The sequence below is a fragment of the Lampetra planeri genome, chromosome 49, assembly GCF_965212315.1.
Source record: "Lampetra planeri chromosome 49, kcLamPlan1.2.h2, whole genome shotgun sequence".
NCBI classification, from domain to species: domain Eukaryota; kingdom Metazoa; phylum Chordata; class Hyperoartia; order Petromyzontiformes; family Petromyzontidae; genus Lampetra; species Lampetra planeri.
Genome location: NC_136155.1, coordinates 366,145 through 381,697, shown reverse-complemented (window position 1 = coordinate 381,697; position 15,553 = coordinate 366,145). Strand labels below are relative to the sequence as shown.

The 15,553-nt window shown below is 46.6% G+C and overlaps 1 protein-coding gene across 1 annotated transcript in view; it reads left to right on the top strand.

Moving 5' to 3' along the window:
• The window catches only part of LOC144734003 (arrestin domain-containing protein 1-like), a 104,264-nt gene that overhangs the window by 8,133 nt on the left and 80,578 nt on the right, over nt 1–15,553 (top strand). The window contains exon 2 of the mRNA XM_078616032.1: nt 615–722. Coding sequence (XP_078472158.1) covers nt 615–722 — 108 coding nt within the window. The remainder of the gene's footprint in view (nt 1–614; nt 723–15,553) is intronic.

Sequence of the window (15,553 nt, the reverse complement as noted above, 5' to 3'; positions counted from 1 at the left end):
GGAATAACAGGACTTGTGCATGCAACAATAATAATGGTTAATAATCTGAGGATAATTTTAACACAAACCAAATCCCATATCCATTGTCACTACTATTCCAAGAAATGAATTGTGAATTCTTCGTACCTGGTATACAATACTGGCAAATAAAATACGTCAGAATGCTGCAAGCACAGATGAATGCAGCAGAATTATAGTGCAGTACTGTACACTTATATATATAGACTTGTAGGCCTCAGAAATGCCGATAGATCAGCAGTCTATTTTCTGTACTGCCTCCTGCATGACATCTCCACCACTGTCGCTATGTTGGTAGTTGTCTCACGCATGCAATTATCCAATGCCTGCACGAGCCACTAACCAGCCCTGTGATGTGTAGAAGTGTAATTGTCTGAAACGTCACCTAACCTACGCTTTTGTAGAGGCAGTGTTATTGATCAATGTGAGTTGTGTTGTTGTTAATAGTGCTTGTGCACCACTGCAAACTCGGCAGCATCGCCTAATAAATTGGTCACAAGGTCCTGAATCACAGGGCGTGTGTCACGACGCTTGGCGCGGGTAATGACGCTGATGTTATTAATGTTGCTGATGATGGTGTTTGTGCGTCGCTGCAGCAATCCGTGTGCGATGCGTCGGCCGTTGCGACATTGGGCCGCGGTCGAAGGCCGAGCCGGACGTCATGGAGCAGTACATCAACGAGTTCCAAGTGGCCTGGGGAAAAAGTAAGAGTGCGCACACGCACACTTCCAAACTTACAAAGATTAACTTCTATAAATATGCCCAGAAACCAATTCTAACACTTCCTGTAGATACAGTACTGAGAAACTTATCAGACAGACATTCCCATTCATAAAAACGCTCAAATCGAGCTGTCAGTTGGTGGGATAAAAGGCAATCGTGGCTTAATTTTATCACTGTGTAGACCGGAGTGAGTGGCACAGCGAGTAATAGCCACTGCCATAGTGAGACGCATACTGGATGTGGTGTGCTGTATGAAGAAATATTTCCAGGTCCCCGACCTGGATAGACCCGGGCTTAAATCAATCTTTGGAGCCAGCGATGAGTGTACGAACCTATCTTGAGCTTCGTCAATGCTGACATCTCACCAGCAGTTTGAGATTGTGAGAAAAAAATGATGTGTCCTGAAGTCAATCTCTCGCAGAGATCAGAACACGATGTTCAACACATTTCAGACATTGTTTGCATTCGGATTGCAATTCAGTGCTCGTGGCCTCGGTTCATCTATTTGTTGTAGCCACGTTAGGACTTTGTGAGCCCTGCTGACTCTTCCAGGGTTTTTCCTGCCCTTGAACAAAGAAAAATATTTGCGCTTTATTACAGTGCGGTGACGTCCATGGCAAACATTTAGGTTTGAGAGGGGCCGAGCGCATTGATCGTGGCGAGCGCCTGTCCCAATAAGGACTCGAGTAAAACTGTACGTTGTGTTTTGTTCCCGGATGTGTCCCATGGGTCAACCTGTACACTCCACGCACCACACTCCAAGCTCCACACTCCAAGCTCCACACTCCAAGCTCCACACTCCACGCACCACACTCCAAGCTCCACACTCCAAGCTCCACACTCCAAGCTCCACACTCCACGCTCCACACTCCACGCACCACACTCCAAGCTCCACACTCCAAGCTCCACACTCCAAGCTCCACACTCCACGCACCACACTCCAAGCTCCACACTCCAAGCTCCACACTCCACGCACCACACTCCAAGCTCCACACTCCAAGCTCCACACTCCAAGCTCCACACTCCAAGCTCCACACTCCAAGCTCCACACTCCACGCACCACACTCCAAGCTCCACACTCCAAGCTCCACACTCCAAGCTCCACACTCCAAGCTCCACACTCCAAGCTCCACACTCCAAGCTCCACACTCCAAGCTCCACACTCCAAGCTCCACACTCCAAGCTCCACACTCCAAGCTCCACACTCCAAGCTCCACACTCCAAGCTCCACACTCCACGCACCACACTCCAAGCTCCACACTCCAAGCTCCACACTCCACGCTCCACACTCCAAGCTCCACACTCCACGCTCCACACTCCACGCACCACACTCCACACTCCAAGCTCCACACTCCACGCACCACACTCCAAGCTCCACACTCCAAGCTCCACACTCCAAGCTCCACACTCCAAGCTCCACACTCCAAGCTCCACACTCCACGCACCACACTCCAAGCTCCACACTCCAAGCTCCACACTCCAAGCTCCACACTCCAAGCTCCACACTCCAAGCTCCACACTCCAAGCTCCACACTCCAAGCTCCACACTCCAAGCTCCACACTCCAAGCTCCACACTCCAAGCTCCACACTCCACGCACCACACTCCAAGCTCCACACTCCAAGCTCCACACTCCACGCACCACACTCCAAGCTCCACACTCCAAGCTCCACACTCCAAGCTCCACACTCCAAGCTCCACACTCCAAGCTCCACACTCCACGCTCCACACTCCAAGCTCCACACTCCAAGCTCCACACTCCAAGCTCCACACTCCAAGCTCCACACTCCAAGCTCCACACTCCAAGCTCCACACTCCACGCTCCACACTCCAAGCTCCACACTCCACGCACCACACTCCAAGCTCCACACTCCAAGCTCCACACTCCAAGCTCCACACTCCAAGCTCCACACTCCAAGCTCCACACTCCACGCTCCACACTCCAAGCTCCACACTCCAAGCTCCACACTCCAAGCTCCACACTCCAAGCTCCACACTCCAAGCTCCACGCATCATGCGCGTTGTCTGCCCGAGCTGTGGTTGTTTAAGGCCGTCGCGGACCATTATGGTTGCATTTGCGTCCGGAAGTGTGTTTACCTGCCGCGCAGCGGCGACACGAGCAACAAGGAACAAAAGCCGTGGCTGGAGTGGGCCTTGCAAATTCATGACTGAGAAGTCCTTGTCAGCTATTTCTGGAAAATATAATAAAAAACCCTAAATATGTAGCTCGTATCGTGTAGTTGCGTAACTTAACCCTTTCCCATACTTCGTTCGCATTAATTGTATTTATAGAGGCTTAGCATCGTTGTTTTTAAAGATATTGTACTCACAGCAGAGAACCGTAGCGACACGTATGCATTTTTATGATAGCTGGTGCCAAACTGTGCTACACTCCCTCCCACATGGCCTTGTGGGAGCCTCGGTACATCTTCTGACTTGAAGACGGAGCGATAGAGTTATTTTATTTTTGTTTTTTCGATGATGTACACGTACATTAATTCAATAGGTTAATTCAAACGAGAATGGGTTAGGCTGTGTGTCTCGTGCTGTCCCGAGTCTGGAAGGAGAGGAGGCCATTTTGTATAGTGCTGTCCCTATGAAAATGGACCTGGAACGTCAGGCAGCTTGTTGTTTACTAGAGGTGACATTAGCATCTCACCAGAGACTGTGGGACCAAGTGCCCATGTTTCATTTGAGTTTTTAATAGATCGTCATATCTCAAACTAGATTCGAAGCTTTCGTGACTCGTTGGTTCTTTCGGTAAAGTCACGTAGAAAGAAATTAAATTAAATAATAAAAGAAAATGACGTTTCGATTGCAACACATGCAACCATCATCAGGTACAAATGAGTGAGAAAACAAACCAAGTAAACTTGGAAATATAATGCAATACAACACAGAGAGTCGGCCAATACAACAGTCAACACCCCACCTGGTTGATTGCGTTCTTCCAAAGATTGCTAAATTTGAGAGAGAGACAAAACATAGACACGGAGACACACAGACAGACACACAAGCAGAGAGATAATGTGTGTGTCTCTGTCTGTTTGTGTGTCTCCGTGTCTATGTTTTGTCTCTCTCTCAAATTTAGCAATCTTTGGAAGAACGTAATAAACCAGGTGGGGTGTTGCCTGTTGTGTTAGCTGACTCTCTGTGTTGTATTGCATTATATTTCCAAGTTTACTATGTTTGTTTTCTCATTCATTTGTACCTGATGATGGTTGCTTGTGTTGCAATCGAAACGTCATATTCTATTATTTAATTTAATTTCTTTCTACATGACATTACCGAAAGAACCAAAGAGTAATACTATTTAATTTGAGTTTTTAATAGATGCTATCTGAATAGATTAACGATTCTATCCAAAGAGACTAGCAATTATATTCAAATTGTTTAGCCTAATATATGTGAATACATTAACGATCCTACTGGAATAGATTAGCGATTATATCTGAAAAGATTAGAAATGGCAATAAGTATAACCCGTAAAAACAAAGTTTTTCACTATAAATTCTTTATATGCGTGACAGCGAACTTAATATAAAGGATTTAAAAATATATTCGCCTGTGGAGGATGCGGGGATCGATCCCGCGACCTTTGGCATGGGAAGCGAGGGCACTACCAACTGCGCTACTCCGCCACGGCCTGTGGAGGGGTTACGCTCTGGGCTCTTACACTCTGACGTTCAGCCAAAGCCATGAATGCGTTCTATTTGAATATATGTAAAATCATTTTTTTTTGCCTAAAAAGTGTAAAATTTTGGGAATTTTTTTTCACGAACAATAATTGTCTGGCACAACGAGTCTGTGTGGAAAATGTCAGCTCGATTGGATCACGGGAAGTGGGTTAAAAAACGACCGAAAGATTTGCACGGTCCTAAGCAAGCAAGCACGCAAGCAAGCAAGCACGCGAACTTAATATAAAGGATTTTAAAAAAATACAAGAAGATGATTTAATTTAGCCACTTGCTTTTTTAAAAGATTGAAATGCTTTTTACTACTTTTTTACCATAACAAGATGCATGCATTCAGCAAGATAATTATTGTTAATATATTTAAAAATATTTATTTGTTTGGGATAATACCCAAATGCCCCATGCAGACCAACCACCACTGTTTAAATGTGTCGCTAAGCTTGCCATACAATCACTGTAGAGATGCTAGTCCCAGTTTTAACACAATGTTATTGCAGTAATGTGACAAAGGAGATAGGTTGCATTAATGAAGCTTGAACTACTTGTCAGATTGCCTGGGACACGAAGCTGATCAAAGTTTGTGCAATACGTGTTTTTGGTTTGTAAAACCCGAGCTCATTAATGTATTTAAATACTGCCTGTTATCATAAGTTAAGTGATTTGCCTGTATCAATCATTTTCTGGATTAAGGCGTTCTCATGCCACGTCAGTCATGGGGGTTGTTTGACCAGACCTCACCAAGTTGGTTCGAGTGGGTCAATGAAGGTGGAGCAGCGACTGGTTCACACGTGACGCGCCACGAATGGCGATCGCCATGGCTGGGAATTGGACTCAGGTGGCCGAGTTCGTATAGCGAAAGTGCGATATTTAATTCGCAGCCGCTCAACTAGACATGTTCCGGATGCGGTCACTTGGGCACGAGTAGCCATTGATGCAGATACAGCTTTCAACTGGAACTCTCCGTTTCTTGAATGTTCCAAGGACATCACCCAGGATGTGGATTGTTGCTTTGAAACCGCAAAACTGCAATGTAATAAAAATCCGAGGCATTTTAATCGTATTCGGCCTTTTGCACGAACAATAACCCTTCTATGGAGACTCCAGTGTTGGCATAGCTGTGGTTCAGCTTTCATTCGTGGTGCTTTTTAAAGCCTGACGTGTAATTATTAAACTTGTTCTGCCTAAATGTGGCTCACGTTATTTATTTATTTTGTTTATTTTCGCAAAACCCTGCACAATGCGGGCATTGTTCAGATTCACAATGTACACTCCCCGTTGCCTCAAAATAATTGTCCCCATTTTTTCACAAATAGAAAAATAATATAACTTACAGAACCACTGTTAATCCATTGCTTCATCATCTTCTTGTGAATGCACTACAAACTGTAATTCTTGTTCTTAAACCATTAGTGCAGTACATCAGTACCGATACGGAGTGCTGTAGTGGACAATTGTGGGTAGTAAATTTACTTAATAAATTCATGTGAAAGGTTGGTAAAGGTGCAGCCCTGTAATTGCCTGCTCATGCCACTCATGGCAGAAGGGCCTCCACGAGAGGGGAGCTCTGGAGGAGCCCCTGTAGGGGTACTTTGGTCTACTCTTCTATCTTGGAAGAGGTGGGAGTGCCCACACTTGACCCCACCCCACGTGACCTGCCGACCGAGTCACTGGTGAACTCGCTTGTCCTGCTGTGCGGACAGCGGCGGGGGGGGGAGATGGAATCTAACTGGTCATTTCTGGATTTCAAGTCCGGGGCACTATTGCGTCGCAGCAGTGTCCTTGAGTCTGTAGCTGTACGTAAAAAATAAATGTTTACCTGCCTATTGGCCTTACAGACTTGTGTTCAACGGCATTTGTTAAGCACGCAAACTCTCTCATGGTTGCTGCCTTCTGGGTCTCATCAGAAATGTGGGTAACTTAAATCCTCTATTTTGGTTTCGGATATGTTAACACGCGCGTGCATTAGCAGGGTGAATTCACGACTCGCATGTTCCATTGTAAACGTTGCACATTGACGAGTTCATGTACACAGCAGTGCACCTGCTGCTGCGGTGATGACTGAATATCGGTCCCATTATCGTCCCTTCATTCGAGTGCTATGTCTGAATGAGTATATGCCGCTCACCTAAAGACGCGTGTTTGTCATCCCGGGTGTTAACGAGGCCCTTGTAACCCAGTAGTTGCTCAGTTTCTCAAGCTCTGCCAACGAACGTCCATAGAACGTTGCTCACTCGCTGCAACCTCTTAGCAGTCACTAAGCGCACTCAAGTTATATTGCCAGCCCTGCTTTCTTAAATCATGATGCATCCACTTGCTGACCGTACAAACTCTCGCCCACGTCGTGTGTGTCCGCGGGAGGTTGACCAGAGCTCACCCCGCGCCGGACAGGGCGGGCGGGTGGTGGCGGAGGGGGGGGGAACCGGCTCGAGTTTCAAGTGCCGCTGATTCTCTAGCCACTGTGGTGGGCCGATCTTGCAACACCCTCCCTCCCCTCCCTGGTTGGCTTTAATAGACAAAAGTAACCCCTGATAGCGGTGGAAGACTCTGGACAAAAGGACCTTGTTCTGCCAATTATGCCCCTCCTGTATTTTAAAACAAAAGTTGGGGGTGCGTTTTATGGTCGGCTCAATGTTCCTTTGTGTGATAACAGATTTGTAAACGGTATCTCTTATTCACACTCACAGGCAGACCCATAAATTCCCCAGGCAGTATGGGGAGTGGAAGCAGGCTTAAAACTTAGATTTCAAGCTTTTTAAATAGGACTCTGCTTTGATATACACTGTATGTGTTTAATGTACATAGACTCCTCTACTTATGAACGAGTTAGGTTCCAGAGGTCTTTTCGTTAGTCCAAGTTTACTCCTGTCGATGCCAAATATGTTGTATGGCATGTACATTAAACACGGGGAATGGCTTTAAAAGTTGTATAATCTCCTGTAGATGTAGATGCCACTGGTTTTACACGTTCTGCAGATGTAGATGCCACTGGTTCTTCCCGTTCTGCAGATGTAGATGCCATCACCACCATCTATTGCGCGGCGGTTGAACTTACTACTCTCGGTCCAAACAGGCAACTGGACATAAGGACAGGTTTGTTCGTTTCTCTGAAAGTTCGTAAGTCGGGTGTTCGTAAGTAGAGGAGTGCATTATTGTCTATGGTCAATGCCCATAACTTGACAACATCTGTGGTCTTTATGTCTAAAGCTGCGCGGTGTTGGCGATACACGTGGCTTGTAATCCAGCGCTGTGGCGGCAGCAGCAGCAGCAGCGAGGGATGGCGGGTCACCACACACATTTTGTGACGCTCCCTTCCGTTGAGGAGCCAATACCCTTGCTCGCCAGGAAAAGGCAGTACAGCAAGTGAACTAATCTCCATCTTTTTCTATCTGTACTGGCGTAGCTTGTGGCCCCTCCCTCGCACGGCCTGGGCTTTCTCCGTGAGCTCCGATTTCCTCCGACGTGTATGTACGTTGGACTGGATCTAGCCAACCGTGCCCATTAGCGAGTATAAACACTCACTAATTGGCTGAACGCATCTTAAAAACAAACGCATGCAGGACCCTTCTGAGTCATACTACTCTGTGCGGCTTTCCCGGATAGATAAATAAGTAAATTAATTACTGGGGGAGAGGGGGAGGAGGGGGTGATTGCCCCCCCTTCCCATGGATCCACCACTGCTGACACCAGGCACGAGTTTGTGGGAGATGCGTCTTACTTTCCGCAGCATCGTATAATCCAGAGAATACGGTAATTACTGTGATTTTTTTTTGCCGGAACAAACAATGGGTGTGTGTGTGTGGCCTGAGCTTACTGACGTCACAGGTTGTGGCTGGGCTGGATTAATGTGTTTGTTCTTCTCTGCGTTGGTAGGCATGGATTGTGGGCACACCTTTGTATCCGAACCAGTGTGCATGCGTTTCGGCCTGAACCCTGACCCCAATGTGGTCCGAAGAGATTGCTCCCACCCCCCCCTCGCTGTTGCGTACGTGGCCTCCCCTTGCATTATTTACTGTGCTCCATGTGACTGACATTACATCTGTAGCTTGAACCTGACCTTCGTTGGTCGTGGTTTGGAATAGAGCTCTCAGACAAGAAATGTTTTGCCTTATTTAAAGCCCCAAATTTTAACAGTGCCCTTTGAATGGATATCTTGAAACTGACTGTAAAAATGGAAATTCATCATGATAACGATGATGATCACCCATTATCATTATAGCTATGAATATAGTTGTAAAATAATAGTTGTTGCTGTCCAGCACTGCAGTCTGTAATAATATTTTTAATATAAACTATTAAACTATATTAATTTTACCAGGTAAGGCCCACTGGGCTATCCAGCTGTTTTTCAGATGCGACCTTGCCACAATTGATATCTCAACGAAGTGCATCATCACGTGGACATTTATAGCAGCCAAATACTCTAAACGCGTGTTTCTAAATGTGGAGGGAAAAACTGGTGCACCCAGACAAGAATCCACACGACCATGGGGAGAACATGCACATTTCAAATATACAGGCATCAGTGGTGGGATCGAACCCATGTCCTGTTATCCAGGCGAGGTAATTAACATCCTGCCACCACAGCACCCATACGTTACCTGACTGCAGCCTATTCTTCAAAAATAAATGATGTCACACCATCTTCGTTTGCACATGAAGCTCCAGCGGAACAAACAAAAACCTCACTGAACAACACTGAACTCAACCACACCAACATTTCCAAGTTATAAAAGTACCCCCAAAATTACTCAGTTGGGATTATACTTAGCAGTGACTGCCTGCTAAGTACTTGCAGACTAATGCGCTCGCTCACTCTTGCAAAGGAGACCTATCCTGGTCTCTTAAGTTCACATCTGGTTAAACAAAATAAACGTCATATGCTAATTACGCAGAGACGTCACAATGCCCGGCTGATGCGCTGCAGATTTCCAGGGAAATTTAAAATCGGGTTTTCCTGGCGAATCGCCTGTCCCAAAGATAGTTTTAATAGCGCTACGATGGTCGTATCCTTGCTAAACAAACTGTAAAGCGCCCTTTTGACGATGATAATTTATAGAACATTTTGAATTTTATTGGGAGAAACAAAATAGTTTTTTTTCATGAATTTAATTAACTGTACTATGGTTGGTAAAATAATAGGACGGTGTAAAGCCTAAAATGTTCGCGGCAATGCTGCTATGAAACCCAAACAAAGAGAGCAGAACTACACGAATCGGTGAGCCTTGGTCCGGGCCAGTGGCTGGGAAGGGTTGCTCAGGCTTGGGTTTAATAATGCAGACTTTGAGGCCGCCATATGGCACAGTTTAAACGAAGTGTTCAGTAGACCGCGGAGCTGCGCACAGCCACTCTTGAGTGACCCGTGTCTCCGTGTTTGCTTAGTGGATGATGTGGCCTAGCCATGTGGCTCTCTCTGTACTCTAGTAACCTGGCCATGCTTTTTAGAATTTTTTTTTAACCGATGCTTTCATCGTCATCACGGAGTGTTCTGTCTGTGAGACACGTCGGAGGCACGGCTCTCTCCTCTGTGTTGCGTGGCTTTTAGTGGGTGTCCGACCTTCGGGAAACAGGATGTCAATCTTTAGAATCAGAATCTTTATTTATCCTTAAGGGGCAGGTCAGAAAGTTATGGATTATCTGCTTCACTACACAGTGGTTTGTAAGGCAGCAATGCCCTGCAGGATTTTGAAGGTTGTAATCATTTTATGTCTCTCAGCATCGGTCTCAATGATTGCGAAATAACCAATTTCTGCAAACTCTTTGGTTCTTTCGGTAAAGTCACGTAGGTGAAAATAAAAATATATATAAAAAATGAAAATAACCAAATTAAATCACGACGTTTCGGAAGCAAGACAATCATCCGTCCTCAGGTGGGACAGCCACAGCAAGAAATAATTTGCTGTAGCGGACTTTGCTGTAGTGGACTTTGCTGTAGTGGACTTTGCTGTAGTCCACTACAGCAAAGTATTTCTTGCTGTGGCTGTCCCACCTGAGGGACGGAGGCTTGTGTTGCCTCCGAAACGTTGTGATTTAATTTAGTTATTTTCATTTTTATTGTAATTTTTTTCACCGACGTGACTTTACTGAAAGAACCAAAGAGTATGGCTCCTTGCAGATACGAAAACTAGAATTTCTGCATATTATGATAATTACTTATTTCATTAAAATTTTCCCAATTCCAGCCTTGAGCGTTAACAAATTCACGTTAAGTGACGTGACCCAAATGGTGTACTCTGCATAGCATTTATATATAGAAAATATGTGCCCCTGAAGGGGATCTAGAGGCCTATTATATTATTGTGCGTGATGGCAATACGTTCAGGGGCAAAGTGCCAACGTCGAGGTCTTCTCGCCTCGACGAGAGGGCTTTAGGAGAGAGGACGTCATCTTCTTGGTTCTTTCGGTAAAGTCACGTAGAATGGAAATAATAAAAAATAAAAATAAAAATCATTATTTTATTATGTTTTATTAATAAAATAAAAATAATTATTTTATTATTTTTATTAATAAAATATTTTTTTTTCCCATTCTACGTGACTTTACCGAAAGAACCAAGAAGATGAATCCTTGCAGTCACGAAAGCTTTAAATCGAGAGAGGACGTGTCGTTTTTCTCTCCACTGAATGAGTGCAGATTACATTGGTTAACTATATGGTCCATAGTTTGGTTGCATGCCCACTGTCGCACTGTGGCTTGTCTTTAAATTTCCATTCATGAAGGAGATGTGCACAGCAGCCTGTTCATTTTCTTATGCAGTTGATGGTTCCTCCAGTGTCTATTGAAGTGACCTCAGAGGTACTGAGCACAGTTCTGTGATGTTACCTGCCAGGGCCGTTTTTCACACACAAGATGGTGCACTGCTGTCTGGTAGAGTAAAAGCTGGATATGAATACACCCCAAGTCCAGATTCAACCAATCAGAAAGGTTGTGAGTTCCAATCCGGGTTGAGGGTTGATTTGGCCCATCAGCCCTCTGCGGTCAATAAAATAGGTTAAAATTGAGTACAACTTAGTGGGGAAGTCAAAAGGAGTTTTTCCTACTGATAGTCTTGCCTCTGTCGTAGGTATGCGGAATTTCCACCACTGGCTCAGGGCTGGCAGCAGGAGATGAGCAGCACCCCAATGCTTGTTTGAGCAGGAAATCACCCTGACCTTTGGACGTCTGAACACAAAGTTTGAAACTTTTTCCTAGAAGATCTGTAATTAAATGCTGGCGGCGTCCCACGCCAGGGCTTTAAATAGGCGAGGGTGTGGAGCTTTGCCACCGATGGCCACCGGGGCCAGCCCATGCTGCTGTGTGTCGGGGCTAGTGGGGGTGGCCTTGACGGATATTCACCGCGAAGGCGAGTGAGCTTGGGTGGGGGGCCGAAGGGACTATTGTACGTATGTATGTTGGGGTGCCACGGTGGCGAGATGTTAACTCCCCCGCCTGGTATGAAGAATGCCGTGGGTTCGATGCCGACCCTGACGCCTGCTGTATATTTAGAGTTTGCATGTGCTCCCTTTGATCGCATGGATTTTTCTCCGGGTCCTACGGTTTCCCCCTCCACATTTAGAAGCATGCGTTTAGAGTATTTTGCTGCCATAAATGTCCATACGATAAGCCACTTCGTTGAACTATCATTTGTGGCCAGGTCGCTCCTGAAAAAGAGCTATATAGCTCTATAAATTACCTAGTAAGAATAAAAATAGTTTATAGTGTTTTTTTATAAAAAATAGTTTATAGTTTTTTAAAATAAAAATAGTTAATAGTTTTTTTAAATAAAAACTTTATATTTTTCAAGTATACTTCTTTCGCACCTTACGTAGCCAACCGTGCTAACCGGCGGTGGGAATGTGTGGTGTAGCGCCAACTGCAGCACTCCCCCTAGCGGTGGCCCTGGCAGCCAGTGGTGACGTTTCACAACTGTGACGACACGGGGCCAACGCGTTGCATCAGAGGGAGATCCGCCTTCACCCCGTGTGAGCCGAGGGCAGTGACGCAAGTGCCCGACTTGATGGAAGGCGGAGAGAGAGATGCGTGGGTGCGTGACGCACTGGACCGAGAGGACATCAGAACACGGGGGATTTATGAGCCCTTCGGTGCCTAGCGACACTTGAAATGTGGTCAAGTCGCAATGTTCACTTCATGCGCGAAATGCACGCGTGCGTGTGCAATAGCCATGGCGGTGATCCACTGCTGGATGAGTACTACCGCACACCTCGTGTTGGTTGTGGGGGGTAATGTGACTGTGCTTCGCCAAGCTGGTCAGTGCGAGTTGCTGACGGCAGGGAGCATAGACTTGGGATCGTAAAAGTGCAGCACAACAATGGATTGTGCTGCACTGCCCTCTCATGTACTTCGCAGCAGCAGCAGCAGCCTATACCATCTCGACTGGGTAACCTAACACCACGTAGCTTTTTACAGCCAAGATAGGATGTGTAATTTATACTTGGGCTACGCCAGGACGCGGGAAGCCAGGTGGATTGCGACATCGCGTGACCCCGAGAGATGGCGACGGCTTGGGGAGGACTTCATCCAGTAGTGGATAGATCGTGGCTGATCATGATGATCATGATGATCATGATGATCATGATGATCATGATGATCATGATGATCATGATGATCATGATGATCATGATGATCATGATGATCATGATGATCATGATGATCATGATGATCATGTCAATATACTGCAGGATTAAGGCCTCCGTGTTAGTAATATTTGTGATGGTGTTGATTTTGTTGGGGGGTGGGGGGGGTATTCATTTAGCAGTAGACCGATCATGGCTGATGAGGGTGGCCTAGATCACTCTTGCAAATGGTCTTTAGAATTATCTCCCGATCAAACAAAATAAACTTGATGAGAAATACATAACAAGCCAACAAATAATTTGGCAAGTGTAAGACAGTGTTTGTTAAACACCACTTGAGCTTTGGAGCGTTGTCAGCTTGCGTGTGCGTCGATCTGCCCCGCTACCAGCAACAAACCCTGGCCATTGTTATCACAACCGAGACACCTGTTGGGATGTTGGGAGGGTATTTAGGTTTGCAAGTGGGGCACACGCGCGCCTTTGTTGCGAGTTTGCCGTGCCGGGAACACGTTTGGCAGCGCGGATCCATCGCGTGGTTCGCGACGTTCCGAGCGGAGCGGCAAGCCGCCTGGCGTCAACACGTGCCGCGAGTCTCGGGGTCACGGCTCGCGGCCACCCGACCAGCAGCAGCAGCAGCACTGCCGCTGTGTGCTCTGACGTCTGCTGGGATGTGAATACACCACCAGTGTTGTGCTCGTTGTTGTTGTTGTTTTTTGTTGGCCGGAACGTGAATCTGTTGTTACGGATTGTGCACATCGTGCTTTAAAATGTTCCTACTTTCGTTTTACACTTTCAAACTACAGCCTTGTGGCATCAGCTGTGTCCGTCTTGTCTGTCTGACCCCTGTGGCTGTCTTGTCTGTAACATGAGAGTTTCGATAACTCTGGCACATGTGATCTAGTGTAAATGAAAATTAATTTTCAATTGTGCTGCCATTGAGGACTCACCCCATAGCAAGTCGGCCAGTTTTATTCAAGTGTTACCCAACACGTGGCATTAAAAAACATTTTCGACCAAGGTGTGCCCTCCTCTCCATGACGTCAATACGTGTGCCGTCAATTCACGACGTCACACACACACTGAAGTTGTGCGACTCAGAAGGTAACATTGTTATTATCGCAAATTAAACACTTCTGAGGACAAACGCACACGTTGGAATGTGTTGGCATGCCATATAGAAAACTATGCATATGCATTATTTTTTTTATCCGCTGCGATTACTGTGTTTAAGCTTTCCCGATACAGCAGCGGTAAAGCCGACATGGGAAAATCGCTCATTAACCCTGCGAGGCGATCGTTGCCACTCGGTTGATGCTGAGGCCAGGCAATTAATCGGCTAAAAGGGTTCCAACCGATGATCACTGGGTGCAATGAGGGTGGTCGAAACCTTTGAAGAATGCGATGCCGATAAACACCTTGCTCGCGTAGTCGGTTGGATTGGTAGGTGTGTGGGTAGGTGGGTAGATTGGTATCTGGGTGAGTCGGTATGAAGGTAGGTGAGGAAGTGGATGGATTGGAAGGTAAATGCATCGGTAGGTGAGTTGGTCGGTAGCCAAATGGGTGAGTAGATAGGTAGATGAGTGGGTGGGTAGGTCAGTGGGTGGTTAGGTAGGTAGGTAGATGAGTGGGTGGGTAGGTCAGTGGGTGGTTAGGTAGGTAGATGAGTGGGTGGGTAGGTCAGTGGGTGGTTAGGTAGGTAGGTAGATGAGTGGGTGGGTAGGTCAGTGGGTGGTTAGGTAGGTAGGTAGATGAGTGGGTGGGTAGGTCAGTGGGTGGTTAGGTAGGTAGGTAGGTAGATGAGTGGGTGGGTATGTCAGTGGGTGGTTAGGTAGGTAGGTAGATGAGTGGGTGGGTAGGTCAGTGGGTGGTTAGGTAGGTAGGTAGATGAGTGGGTGGGTAGGTCAGTGGGTGGTTAGGTAGGTAGGTAGATGAGTGGGTGGGTAGGTCAGTGGGTGGTTAGGTAGGTAGATGAGTGGGTGGGTAGGTCAGTGGGTGGTTAGGTAGGTAGGTAGATGAGTGGGTGGGTAGGTCAGTGGGTGGTTAGGTAGGTAGGTAGATGAGTGGGTGGGTAGGTCAGTGAGTGGTTAGGTAGGTAGGTAGATGAGTGGGTGGGTAGGTCAGTGGGTGGTTAGTTAGGTAGGTAGGTAGATGAGTGGGTGGGTAGGTCAGTGGGTGGTTAGGTAGGTAGGTAGATGAGTGGGTGGGTAGGTCAGTGGGTGGTTAGGTAGGTAGGTAGATGAGTGGGTGGGTAGGTCAGTGGGTGGTTAGGTAGGTAGGTAGATGAGTGGGTGGGTAGGTCAGTGGGTGGTTAGGTAGGTAGGTAGATGAGTGGGTGGGTAGGTCAGTGGGTGGTTAGATAGGTAGGTAGATGAGTGGGTGGGTAGGTCAGTGGGTGGTTAGGTAGGTAGGTAGATGAGTGGGTGGGTAGGTCAGTGGGTGGTTAGGTAGGTAGGTAGATGAGTGGGTGGGTAGGTCAGTGGGTGGTTAGGTAGGTAGGTAGATGAGTGGGTGGGTAGGTCAGTGGGTGGTTAGGTAGGTAGGTAGATGA